We start from the raw sequence: 13730 nt of genomic DNA on the forward strand, positions 1-13730 counted from the left end.
ACAAGGAAATGTGAATGTGTATGTAAGTAAAATCTATGCCATATTTCATCTAATTATTCATATCTGTAACCACTTAAATTCTGGTGTTAATAAAGCATCAACAAAGATAATCAATGTCTTTGTCTTGACCTTAACTGAACCCTAAACTTGTGAGGATAACACCTAATCAAATTTATGCTACATTGTGGTTGGACAAGTACACTTACAGATATGAGTTATGTATTCAAGTATTTCTCATCTCTATTGTATAATATATCATGGAATATATTTGAGTAAGCAAATCAATTTCAGGGCCAGAGGTTTTCTTTTCTTCCCTAGCAACAACCATTCCATAGCAACATCATCTTCACAATTTCTGCACTATTTTTCTGAGGGAAAAAAAAACATTCTAAGAAAATGAGATAAAATTTATCTAATTGTAACACTTGAAAATTATATTCTCTAATAGAAAGTTATTGTAAATTACTTAGAACCCTGAAACTATAATAAACTAAAACCAGAGATGAACTCTGTCTTATTAAAGCATATCTGATTCTCACTATGTTCTAATGCACTGACCCTTTGTATGCTCTTTTTCAGGCTCACATGCATGTTTTAATTATTATATACAGCTCCATCCTATGCTCACACTTCCTTCTCTGCTTTCTAGAATTACACTATTTTTCTATACACAGCCTACTGACTGTCCATTGCCCTAGCCTGAGCTGAATCTCACATGAACTAGCTCTGAGGTCAATTCTCTTTTGACCCCTCTCCTTGTCTTCTGTCCCTTCTTCCATGTCTCTGGCTCCCTTTCTGTCTATACGGACATTTGGCTATATTCTTGCTGGGCCTTGAGAGGCCCGGATGTGAGGCCAAGTGGAACTTCCTGAGCCTAACTGCCTCCGCCCAGCTAAGACTCAGCAGAGGGCCAAATGGCCCCTGGCCTGCTGCTTCCACACAGGAAATTATAATTTCTGCCCGTGGGCACTTAGAACTCAGCAGGGGGCCAAATGGCCTCTGGCCTGCCACTTCCGCACAGGAAGTTAGAGTCCCCGACTCATACTAGCTTAGAACCAATCATCTCAAAGGTCGTGGTATGCTATTGACCCTTACATCTCACCCCACCCTAAAGTCTCTGACTCAGTGTGGTTTTTCTCCAGTGGCCAGGAGAGGTTTCTGGGTCATCCACAGCGCATCATCCTCCCTCAACCCCTAGGGAGGAACCAGCAGGCCTGGTTCTTCCCTTGGCACTACCTGAGCAGGAAGGAGCCCAACATATTCTGTTCTTGCCTGTTTGTCTCAACTTCCTTCTTTCAATAAATTGGGACTGTCTCCTCCAGGGACTTCCTTTTTTTTACCTAGTTCCCTATTTTATGTTCTTTAGCTTTCATACTATCTTCATTTAGTTTACACTCTCTCTCTGGCCTCCATTTCTTTACTACTTGTAAGTATGTTTCACAGGAGCCGATGGCAAGTGAGAAACTCCCAATGAGTTTTTACTAAATACTGGACCCTAAAAAACATAAAGCACAACTGTTCAAAGTAAAAGGTTCAGAAAGACATCAATTAAAAGTATAACATAATGTGAGGGGGGGGAGAAATGGCCCAAGAATACTAGAATCCTTCAGGAGATCCTCAGGCTGGACACAGGGATTGATTTGAGGTGTGTGTACAGGCAACTATATACACTATGAGGGAGGGCACATGAGCACCAAAAAGAAAGCCAAACAAGTCTCCTGGGAGAAAATGGACTAAAAAAGAAAATTATAGCAATGGAAAATAAGACAAGGAGATAAAAACATATTTATACCAAGACAATGACAGCAGAGTTTGTTCAAGTGGTGGGGAAGTGGAGAGAAGATAAGACAAAGAAAATACAGAAAATACAGAAGCAAACAAACTGCCTCAGGCAGACAAAGATCAGAGTCAGATACTCTACAATTTGTTTAGGGATACTTGAGAGTCACTGGAATAAAGAGAGAGAGACAGAGAGAGGGAGAAAGGCATCAGAGAGCATGCCAGTGTCTGTAATTAAGCATACTTGATAAAGTAGTGCTATGACCTACAATAGAAAAAATCAGTGCCTGAAAGCAAAAATCAAACACAATGGAAGACGGATAGCCAGATGGCCAGTATAAGCAACAAAAGACAAACTAACTGAAGAGGTACTGAAGGGAACAGAGAACATAACAAACCCACTGGCTCATACCAACAATGTGCCAAACATACCAAAAGAGACTCTGGAAGGATAGAGAGGGGCAGTGCCACAAGAGATAGAATGCTGACTATAAGCCACAGGTCTAAAGGGAGCCTTTCCAGAAAGAGATTGTGAGGAACAGAAGAGACAGGGTGAGGAGCAAGAGCTGAGAAGCATTCAAGAGTGAGCCAGGAAACCTACAAGGGGCAGCAAGTGCTCTATTTTGGCTGGGGAGTCACATAATTATTGCAGATGGGAGAAATCAATCCTTTAGCTGGGGCCTGTCAGGGAGGTGAGGTGGTAGGATCTCTGGGCAGTACTGGTAGTTGAGAGAATAGCTCAGAACCATCCCCAAACCAAGGCACCCCATGCACTATATCCTTAAGGCAAATGGGGCTCTGTTTTTGGACCATCAAGACTTCCTCCTTCATGAAGTTAGTGTGTCTGAGCTCCTGACACCTTACCAGAGAACAAGGCAAGATGTAAATGTGGAGAAGTAAAAGGGAAAACAGAAAAAGAAGAGATTATTCCCTTTTCAAATGGCCAGTTAAAGATAGGGGTTAAGAAGACATATTTCAGAACCAGGCAACATTGTGTGTCATTTTATGACCAGCAAGTAAATGGCTGCACCTTATCATCAGCTAGCTTCTGTTTTCTTTTTTCTTCCACAGATATTCTCCTTTGCTCGTCTTTTTCCTTTTGTTCTTTAATTTTTTGCTGTTTTTCTTCCAAATATTTTTCATATTGCAGCTTGGCCCTTCTTTCTTTTTCCAGCAGTTGTTTTTCTTTATTGGCTGAAATATTCCAAATAAATTTGCAAGGTGTAAAAACCAAGAACAGTTTTCTTTATTACATACGTCGGAGGAAAAAAGTTAATCTATCTCATTATCACTTAAAATAATATGCCTATTCTATTAAATAATTATTACATAAGTGAACATAGGTGGCCAATGAAGAGCCATTTTCACTAGGAGCTCTCATAACTAAAGATCAGGGTTATCTGAGCCAGATGATTCTCATCCTGCCCCTAACTCAAATTCCAAAGTAGGAAGAAATGTTTCTTTCATGTGACATTTTTGCACATTTCAGCTGAAGTAAAATGCTACCAAAATAATATACTGTGTTTTAAAACATAAATTAAAACAGGAGGGCAAAATATAAGTTTCTTTCTACTTAGAAGTTTCTTCCAAAGTCTTCATCTATGCAGATGGTATCAAGCATACAGGTGTTACATGAATTGGATTAGTAGTATGCCTACCACTAATTTTCCTGTATTCAAACCTTCCTTTATTAAAGCCTGAAGGGGATTCATATCTTTGCAGTTGTAAAATATTCCCCTAGGGCATTATTATTTATCTCTCTTCCATCAAAACAAAGATCATTTATACTACACCTGAATAGAGTGGAGTCTAGTTTTTTCAAATTGGATCAAAGAAGAAATATAGTTGAAATGCATGTCATCAAGCTGTAGATAGTCTTAACATAGAAAATCAAAATTTAAAACTAGCAAATCAGTAAAGAGACACCTTTTTAATGTTCTCTTTTAGAATCACTTTTACTGAAATTCCATTCTGCTTGTTTCAACAAATGTCAAAGAAATTTTTACTCTTTAGTTTTCAGATAATCAAAGCTCACAAAAACTACTCCTTCAAAAATCAAATGACTTAAGCTGGGTGTGGTGGTGCATGCCTTTAGTCCCAGCACTTGAGAGGCTGAGGGTAAGAGGATCACTGTGAGCTCCAGGTCAGCCAGGGCTAGAGCAAGACCCCGCCTCTCAAAAACAATAACAAAAGATTAAATAATTAGGCCCAGATTTACCATGGGACTTCTTTATATTATTTAGTAAATTGACTTAATCCAACATATTTTACATAATAAAATTATAGTCTAACATATAAACATAATAGGCAAAGTTAAACAAATTCAGAAATATAACCTTTATATAAAATTCATTCATTTTGATATAAAGAAAAAACATCTAAATTATACCTTCTTGCTGTCTTTTTCTTTCTTCTCTGCGTTCCTTTGCTAATAGTTGTTTGATATCATTTTTAATAACAGAACCATCAATGACTAAAAAATAATATAGTTAGACATTACCATGACATTCAATTTAAGATACAACACTTTGATACTTATCAAAGCACTAGAGAAAACATACCATGTGTATATGTCGTTATTTTCTTTGGAGCTGCAGAGAAGTTAACACCATGTTTGTATCGCCGTTCTGTAATTTCTTGAGCCACAGATGCTGAAATATTGGGAGGTAAAAGAAAGTTACTTGGTATTAAGAATACAACAGTTAGGGGCTGAAGGGATGGCTTAGAGGCTATGGCCTTTGCCTGCAAAGTCAAAGGACCAGGTTTGATTCACTAGGACCCACGTTAGCCAGATACACAAGAGGGCACACACATCTGAAGTTCATTTTCAGTGGCTAGAGGCCCTGGAGCACCCATTCTCTCCCTCACTCTCTCTATTCCTCCCTCTTTCTCTGTCAAATAAATAAGTAAAAATAAAATATTAAAAAAACAATATAATAGCTAATACCAAGTTTAGAAAACTATAGTATATCTGTGGGGATAAAAGTTCAGATTACTTCTACAAGGTAAAATCATTACTGCTTAATCTGGATCCACAACAAAAGATGTACTGAGTACCTATGATGTTCAGCAATACTTTAATAAGGAATTAAGTGCCTGTTTGTCAAGACATATGTGTGGTTATAAAGACTATAACAATTGTTAGTGTCAGTGACAGAACAAAAGCTTGGGAGTAAGGCAATAACTTTTCAAAAGGTTTCAGAGAAGGCATTGCATCAAATATTTGACAAAATGAGCTGGCAAGGAATTGAAAAAAAATTGCCATAAGTTTAGAATTTACATAAAAAAGAAGTTAAGAGTTTTTAGATCTGAATCAGGAAACAAAGTATTAACAGTGATCTGCAAAAAAAAATGGACCAAATATTAAGCAAGATATTTATAATTTACCTAGACCAGGGTCTTTCTATTCTGGTTACAGAGTAGTTACCATGTATTCCAAGACATTAGCAAGACTGACTTTCTTTTCCGAGTATAGGGCTCAGGCACTTAGAATTTTTTTTTAAAGAACTCTGTTCTATTTATTTCTTCATCTTTTGGTGCTTGAGATTTAAGTTAGGGCCTCCAAAATACTCAGGAATACATCCTTCCTACAATGAACCACATCCCCACACCCTCAGCTAACCCAAGCTCTGTTCTGTTATACTGTGAAAATGAGAAGACAACCAGTATCTAGAAGAAGGAATTGTCAATGACAGTGCCATAGTATCATTCTAAGTTGAAAATCAAGCAAACATGTACAAATTATGCAAAACAGCTAACACATGACATGTAAACAGGCACAAAGGTGATAAACTTCTATAAGAGTGATATGTAAAATTAAAGAGCACAAATTGAGGAAAAATAAGACAAAATACAGGACGATAAACTTGACGGTTATTACAGGGAATCCCTGAAACCTTTTATTCCATGCATGGCTGCATCTAAAACGTGAAGCCAGCCTGGACTCCAAAGTGTGTTTCAGATCAGCCTGAGCTAGAATGAGATTCTATCTCAAAAAAAGTCCCTCAACCGTGAACCCTGGGCAAAGTGCAGAGAAAAGTACTGAAAACTGTTTTACTACTATTGTTTAAAAACACAGAAAATATGACCCTAGAATACTGCACACAAGGCTATTATATCTAAAAAATTTCAATAAAGATAGACGGGTGAAATAAGGGAATAGATGAACTGTTCTTGCACTTATAGAATGAATAGACTGTTAGGGTAGTTGCAAGACACAAAAGATATCTATCTGGGAGTCATTTTAAGGTGTAACCTTGAAAGTAACACTGCAATTGCTGGGTAGGGATCACCATTTCAAAAGAGAGAAAAAAAAAAGGATTTCTTCCTTTCTCTCTCTCTCTCTCTTTCTCTCTTCCTTTCTGTCCAAGGGACCTAATATCTTAGATAAGCTTATGACCTAGCTAAATTTGAAGATTATACTTTCAGGTTCCCAAATGAATCCAACTACATGAATGTTTGTACATCAAAATTATTTTCTAAAGTTGACCAACAGTGTATTAACAAAAATTCTTAAATACAACCTATAAATAAAATCTTTTTATACTTCCCACTTACAACATTTCTATTTGAGTGCATACCCACAAAAATCCCCACCATGCACTTTTTAGTATTTTTTATACATATTTGGTTCTCCAGCTTAGAAGTGTTAAAGATAGGATATTTTATTGGGCATAATTTAGCTGACCACAAGGATATTTCTCTCAAAATGTGCAATTGTATCATATTTTCCAAAAGTCTTATTAAACAGAAGAAAATTAAGTAGTAGTTAAGATAAGAACAATGAATCAAAATACTTAAAGGGGGACTTCCCAGTAAGATGGCTGCATAGGAGTCACACCAAACCAGTCTGGGGAGGGATTTAAGCAAATCCACAGCAAAATGTACTTTTCTTCTGAAAAGTGAAGGTGTATAGGTTTTGATCAGCCATAGTGGAGAAGCAGGAGAGACCAAGATGTACTAGAAAGGAGGAAGAGTCAATATTGTGAAAATGTTACTCTTACCAAAAGCAATCTACACATTTAATGCAATCCCCATTAAAATTCCAATGGTGAGCCAGGCATGGAGGTGCACACTTTTAATCCCAGCACTAGGGAGGTAGAGGAGGAGGATCTCTGTGAGTTTGAGGCCACCCTGAGACCACATAGTGAATTCCAGGTCACCCTGACCTAGAGTGAGACTTTATCTCAAAAACAAAACAAAATTCCAATGGCATCCTTCACAAAAATAGTAAAAACAATCCTAAAATTCATTTGGAAGCACAAAAATCCTCGAATAGCCAAAACAATTTTGAACAACGAAAATAAGGCTGGAGGTATCACCATACCCGATTTTAAGCTATATTACAAAGTCATAGTAACAAAAACACCACGGCACTGGGACAAAGACATATAGAACAATGGAACAGAACAGAGGACCCATATGTTAATTTAGGCAGCTACAGCCATCTGAGTTTTGACAAAAATGCCAAAAATATTCATTGGAGAATAGATAGCCTCTTCAACAAGTGGTGCTGAGAAAACTGGATATCTATATGTAGAAGGATGAAAATAGGGCTGGAGAGATGGCTTAGCGGTTAAGCGCTTGCCTGTGAAGCCTAAGGACCCCGGTTCGAGGCTCGGTTCCCCAGGTCCCACGTTAGCCAGATGCACAAGGGGGCGCACGCGTCTGGAGTTCCTTTGCAGAGGCTGGAAGCCCTGGCGCGCCCATTCTCTCTCTCTCTCTCTCTATCTGCCTTTCTCTCTGTGTCTGTTGCTCTCAAACAAATAAATAAATAAAAATTTTTTAAAAAAAGGATGAAAATAGATCCTTGTCTTTCTCCATGCACAAGAATAAAATCCAAATGGATCAGTGACCTTAATATCAGACCTGAAATTCTGAAACTGCTAGAGGAAAAAGTAGGGGAAGCCCTTCAACATATTGGAATAGGCAATGACCTTCTGAATATAACCCTGATTTCTCAGGAAATAAAACCGCTAGTCAACCGCTGAGATCTCATGAAATTACAAAGCTTTTGGACAGCAAAGGACACTGTGAGTAGAGCAAAGAAATAACCTACTGAATGGAAGAAAATCTTTGTCAGCTATACATCTGACAGAAGATTAATATCCAGAATACACAAAGCTCAAAAAATAAAACAATAAGCAATCAAACAACCCAATTAAAAATGGGCTATGGAATTAGAGTGTTCTCAAAAGAAGAAATACAGATGGCATATAAACATCTAAAAATGTATTCTACGTCCTTAGCCATCAGGGAGATGCAAATTGAAACTACTTTGTGAATCCACCTCACTCCTGTCAGAATGGCTACCATCAAGAAAACAAATGGTGATAAATGTTGGTAAGGATGTGGAAAAGGGGGAACTCTTCTAAACTGTGTGGGAACGTAATCTGGTATAGCCATTATGGAAATCAGTGTGGATTCCTGACATAGCTAAAAACAAATTTATCATATGATCCAGCTATAGCACTCCTAGGCATATATCCTAATGACTCTTCTCACTACCTTAGAGATACTTGCTCAACATGTCTATTGCTGCTCTATTCACAATAGCTAGGAAATAAAACCAGCCTAGATGTCCCTCAACAGATGAATGGATAATAATAATGTGGTACATTTACATAATGGAGTTCTATTCAGCGGTAAAGAAAAATGAAATTATGAAATTTGCAGGGAAATGGATGGATCTGGAAAGGATTACACTAAGTGATGTAACCTAGGCCCAGAAAGCTAAACACCACATGTTCTCTCTCATGTGAATCCTAGCTACAAATGTGTAGAGTTGTGCAGGAGCTGGAACCACAAATCGGTAGCAGAGGCCAGTAAGCTAGAAAAAGGCTATAATAGATGGAGGAGAGGGAAGGATTTAAGAGGTTGGTATTGTATATATGTAAATAGAAGAACAGATTACAGGGAGTGGAATGGCCTCAGTAAGGCCAGGGAAAGAGATTAAATAAAAGAAGGATGGAGGGAAGGATCAATCAAAATTCAAGATATTCTGAATAAGACATATGAAAAGCTTCTCTTTTCAGATGGTGGTGACCACTGGGATGACCTAAAAGGCAACACAGTGCTGAGAAGAAGTGACGGAGGCATGCTCAGCACTGAAGCATCTCTATCACAACCTCCAAGTTTCAGGATCCATTGTGGAAGAGGTGGCAGAAAGAATGTAAGAGCCAAAGGAAGGTTACCACTCCTTACAATGCAACTTCCCAGACAGAAATTGACCTCAATATCTACAACCTTGCAGTGCCTAGCAATACGTTCACAAGACCCTCATAATAGGATAAAAAGACAATGACATCAAAATAAAAGAGAAACTAACAGAGTGAGGGAGAGCATATGATGGAGAGTGGAATTGTGAAGAGGAAAGTGGGGGAGGAGAGGGAATCATCATGGTTTATTTTCTGTAAGGATAGAAGTTGTTAATAATAAAATTATACATTAAAAAACACACATAGGCCGGGCGTGGTGGCACATGCCTTTAATCCCAGCACTGGGGAGGCAGAGGTAGGAGGATCACCATGAGTTCGAGGCCATCCTGGGACTACATAGTGAATAGGTCAGCCTTGACTAGAGTGAGACCCTACCTCAAAAAAAAAAAAAATACACATAAAGGTCACTGTAGTAATACTGTCAAATCTAATAGTTTAGACCTCTGTATGCAAGTTCATACTGGCAGGAAATTCATTCACAAAAAGAAGACGCTTTAAAAAGTACACAAAATATTGAAGCAATGAGAGAGAGTCTTCATGCCTGGATTTAACCAAGTGAACATTTTCATTTAACTTCAGTGAATGAAGGAATTTTCTTTACACTCCGTTGGAAGTATGTTTTCATGCATATACATACAAAAGTAACTGCAAGGTGCAGTTAGTATTACAGTATCTTATTCTAAGTCTAAACCTTCAGTTAAGGTAAAAGTTACTTTTTTGCCAGACATTGAATTACAGAAAACATAAAGAATTTATTACTTGTGATACTTACTTAAAAATTGTCACACAAAGCCAGGCTTGGTGGCACATGCCTTTAATCCCAGCACTAGGGAGGCAGAAGTAGGAGGATTGCTGTGAGTTCCAGGCCACCCTGAGGCTACATAGTAAATTCCAGGTCAACCTGAGCTACAGTGAGACCCTATCTTGGAAAAAAAATGTCATAACAAATCATTTATATCATTTGACTATAGAATGTAATTGCTTTACCCCATCTAGTTCTTATAGCAATCCTGTAAAAAGGCATTTCCCCCACATTCCTTGATTAATAAAAAAACTGAGTATAAAAATAACTTTCTGAGATAATACTGGCAGTAAGTGGTAAAGTCACAACTTAAGTAACTGTACATTAGAAAGTCATGGAGAGGATGAAATTATTTGCAGTAAAGTGCATGCAAATGGAGATTATCACACTAAGGAAATTAAGTCAGTCTCAGAGAAATAGAGCATGTTTCATTTGTAGATATCAAATTATTATATAGATACATAAAAATCATGTGTATAGATGACATGAAAATAGATGTGAAACTGTCTAAGGGAAGAAGGTGACTAAGGGTGGGTAAGACAGGGGAAGAGGGTTGTGGGGGATATCTTCACAAAGTACTTAATATACTTATATATGAAAATATCGTTATAAAACCCAGTATATATGATGAACATATGCCAATAGGAAAAAAAAAGTTTAAAAAGCCACTTGAGTTTTATGAGTAAAAATGCAATAAGACGAAAAAGAAATTGCAGTTGGGGAACCACAAAAAAAAAGACATATTCATAGAATTTGGTCAAAAAATAGCAACAACCAAAGTTACAAGGCTGAGAGGTACTTCCAACAATCCCCCCTGCCCACCAAGCTCAAAGACAGCATGTGTTGAATATAATAAAAACTAGGGACAATTTTCCACCCATTAGAGCTGTCTATAACAGAATGGAAAAGTACTAAGCTCCTCTTACAGTACACATGCTAGTTATAGGAACTGCTAGACTATACTTTTCCAGCTCTACAACTCTGATAATCTGGCTCTCAATCTCAGTTATTTTTACATTTGTCAAAAATATTCACTATATAATTTATTCTAAACTCAGAAATCATTTAGAAAAAAAAGTCACAAAAACTTTGGTAGCAAAGTTTCTGATACTCTTGTAGTTGAAATGTTTAAATTTTATGTAAAAACAATTGAGTATAAAATATGAAATAAGATTTATTAAAATAAGTATATTTCTTTGATAGACTACATTACTACAGGAGACTCAATAAATGCATATGCATACATTTATATAATGAACATGTGCATATATAAGGCACCCATAAATAAATGTATGTAGACTGTACTATGTACTTATGTAGGTTATCTGTTTAGATAACTTTTGTAATCTCTGCAGTTAGGTTCCCAGCAGGAAATGAAATTGACCTTCTAGCAAAAATGTTTCATTTTTCTCCTGACTCAGGAGGGCAGTTCTAGTCAGTCCAGTGCCACAGTGCAAGTCTACCATGTGATAGCTTCAATCCAAATGTGCAAGGCACAGCTAGCATGTAAACTAGGGTTCTGGATTAAGTCTTATTTTGGCATGGCTTTTGAAGTTCTTAGTTTTAAATGCTATACATTCACGCAACTCTCCCATAATTTATTTTCCAATATTCAATAAACAAATGATTTTAGGGTATTTTCTCCTTCAACATTCGGGAATGCAAGCTGGTTAATTTTAATTACTTAAAAAATATCAGGAAGGGCTTGAGAGATGGCTTAGCGGTTAAGACACTTGCCTGCAAAGCCAAAGGACCTAAGTTCAATTCCCAGGACCCATGTAAGCCAGATGTACTAGGTGTCACATGCATCTGGAGTTCATTTGCAGCAGCTGGAGGCCAGGATGCGCCCATTCTCTATCTGCCTCTCTCTCTCTCTCTCAAATGAATAAATAAAAATAAATATTTAAAAATATAGCAGGTAGCCATGGGTGTCAATTAACAATACAGTAATTTATTGTAAACTCTAGGTGAAGAACAAATTAAGGCACAAGGAAGGTTGACTTTCTCCCTATATAATGATGCAAGTAAATTTGCTTCTCACACTTCCTTAGGAGAGTTGCTTCACAGTGCTCTCCAATACCTTAAAATGCCCCAATCTCAGCCTATCTAAGTCATCCTTTGAATTACAAATGAAAAACTGCCTAAGGATTTCAATGCTGATTAAAACAATTGTTTTATTCATGGGCATAGCTGAGGAAACTAGCCTTCCAACAAACTAAAAGCAACCAAAGCAATCTCCTACAAGCACGAAATAAACCTCTCTCAGGTAGCCTTGCAATCTCCTGAACGGAGCAACTTGCTAAGATTGACACTTCTTTTATTTCTAAGCGTGTGTGCGTATGTGTCTGGGGTGTTGGGGTGGTGGGGGGAGAGTGGAACCTGTTGAAGAGAAAGCACTCCAGGGTACTTACTGATGCTCCTTCCAGTTCAGCCTCGGGACTGCAAGACATCCCAGGAAAGGGAACATCTTTCGGAACTCATGTGCTACATACAGCTGACAAACCTTGCCCCTTCCTTCCTTCGCAGGCCCTGCTCCCTCCCTGGACCTTGGACCCAACAAGATGGTGCGGGTACCCTGGGAAGGGAGGAACCACCACACTTCACCATCCTATCCTGGCAGGGCTGCGGAGGCTTCGCGGCTGTCGGCCACAGGACAACAGGCGTGGCTCCAGGACGTAAAGTGCATAAAGTGTTCCGCAGCACTTCTCTGCTCCGCCTGCCGCTGGCCGGCCATTGACAATGACAGTTGGGACGTCGGTGCCCTAGGGCAGGCCCTTCCCCTCCCGTCCCTGGCCCAGACCTCCCGGTCTCATGGCGGGGTGTGGGGGGGGAATCCAGCGGGGTGGGGACCCAAAGGCGCCTGGCCACTCCGCCGAAAAGTTTTGCGGCGCGCAGGGCCGGGCTGCTCCCTCTGCCCGCCCGCCTCTGGTGGGGCCCGGAGCGCCCCTTCCCCGCTGCCCGCTCACCAAGGCTTTTGCGTAGATCCCGCTGAGACGTGCTGCTGCCGCCGCCCAGGCTGGGCCCGGCTTGCTCCGCCATCTTCGGAGCCAAGTTGTGAACCACCAGTGGTTCTGCGACGGCAGGGCGCAGGCGCCTCCGCCATCTCCGCCGCCGGGGTTGGGGCGGCGACCCTGGGGGGAAGGACTGGGCGTGGCTCCGAGAGTCACCGCTCGGCTCCGACACCCTCAATCTCGGTAGCATAGCTCTTCTTAAGCCATGTCGCTACATCGACTGGATGGCGACCAGCTCAGTCTAAAGAAATAACCTGGCATACAGTGATGCTCTGCCTCAACGGAGTTCGAAGTTCCAGCCAATCAGAGGCCGACTTGGCCCCTAACGTTCTTTTCCTTTTATCACCTCTACCTAGCAACACAGTAACATTCCATCTTTCCCGTCCACTGGTGCACTCAATGGCCACTGACCGAGTGCTTTCTTGTATCACGAGTCTACTGTCTGAAACACCACATTAAAAAAAAAAAAACATGGGGGGGGCACCCAGGGAGTGGATGGGAGGGGAATAAGTGGCTGTGAGGTGCTAGGAGACTAACCTTTCATACAGTTTCTTACCCTTTTGCGGAACAAATTGTGACACAATATATTTAGATCTCTAAGTTACGTGAAAAAGCTTTAGGGTGTTGGAGGGCATTTAAAGTGATGGAGAAGACATGTTGACATCAATCTCTCTAGACTTGGGAGGAGGCTATTAAAAGTTGCAAAACATGGGCTGGAGAGAAGGCTTAGCGGTTAAGCGCTTGCCTGTGAAGCCTAAGAACCCCGGTTCGAGGTTCCATTCCCCAGGACCCACGTTAGCCAGATGCACAAGGGGGCGCACGCGTCTGGAGTTCGTTTGCAGTGGCTGGAGGCCCTGGTGTGCTCATTCTCTCTCATTCTTTCTCTCTGCCTCTTTCTCTGTCTGTCACTTTCAAATAAAT

The 13730-nt window shown here is 39.7% G+C and overlaps 1 protein-coding gene across 3 annotated transcripts in view; it reads right to left on the minus strand.

Annotated features, from left to right (window-relative positions):
- The window catches only part of LOC101609068 (MAP7 domain-containing protein 3), a 30947-nt gene extending 17848 nt beyond the window's left edge, over positions 1-13099 (minus strand). Inside the window, exons 1-4 of one of the 3 annotated variants that reach the window (XM_045140897.1) lie at positions 12765-13099; positions 4341-4430; positions 4169-4252; positions 2810-2973 (exon numbers count right to left, since the gene is read on the minus strand). In XM_045140897.1, coding sequence (XP_044996832.1) covers positions 2810-2973; positions 4169-4252; positions 4341-4430; positions 12765-12999 — 573 coding nt within the window. In that variant the 5' untranslated portion in view covers positions 13000-13099. The remainder of the gene's footprint in view (positions 1-2809; positions 2974-4168; positions 4253-4340; positions 4431-12764) is intronic. The other 2 variants (XM_045140899.1, XM_045140898.1) reach the window with 2 other exon arrangements.
- Positions 13100-13730: the final 631 nt, after the last annotated feature.

Source organism: Jaculus jaculus, chromosome X (assembly GCF_020740685.1).
Source record: "Jaculus jaculus isolate mJacJac1 chromosome X, mJacJac1.mat.Y.cur, whole genome shotgun sequence".
NCBI lineage: Eukaryota > Metazoa > Chordata > Mammalia > Rodentia > Dipodidae > Jaculus > Jaculus jaculus.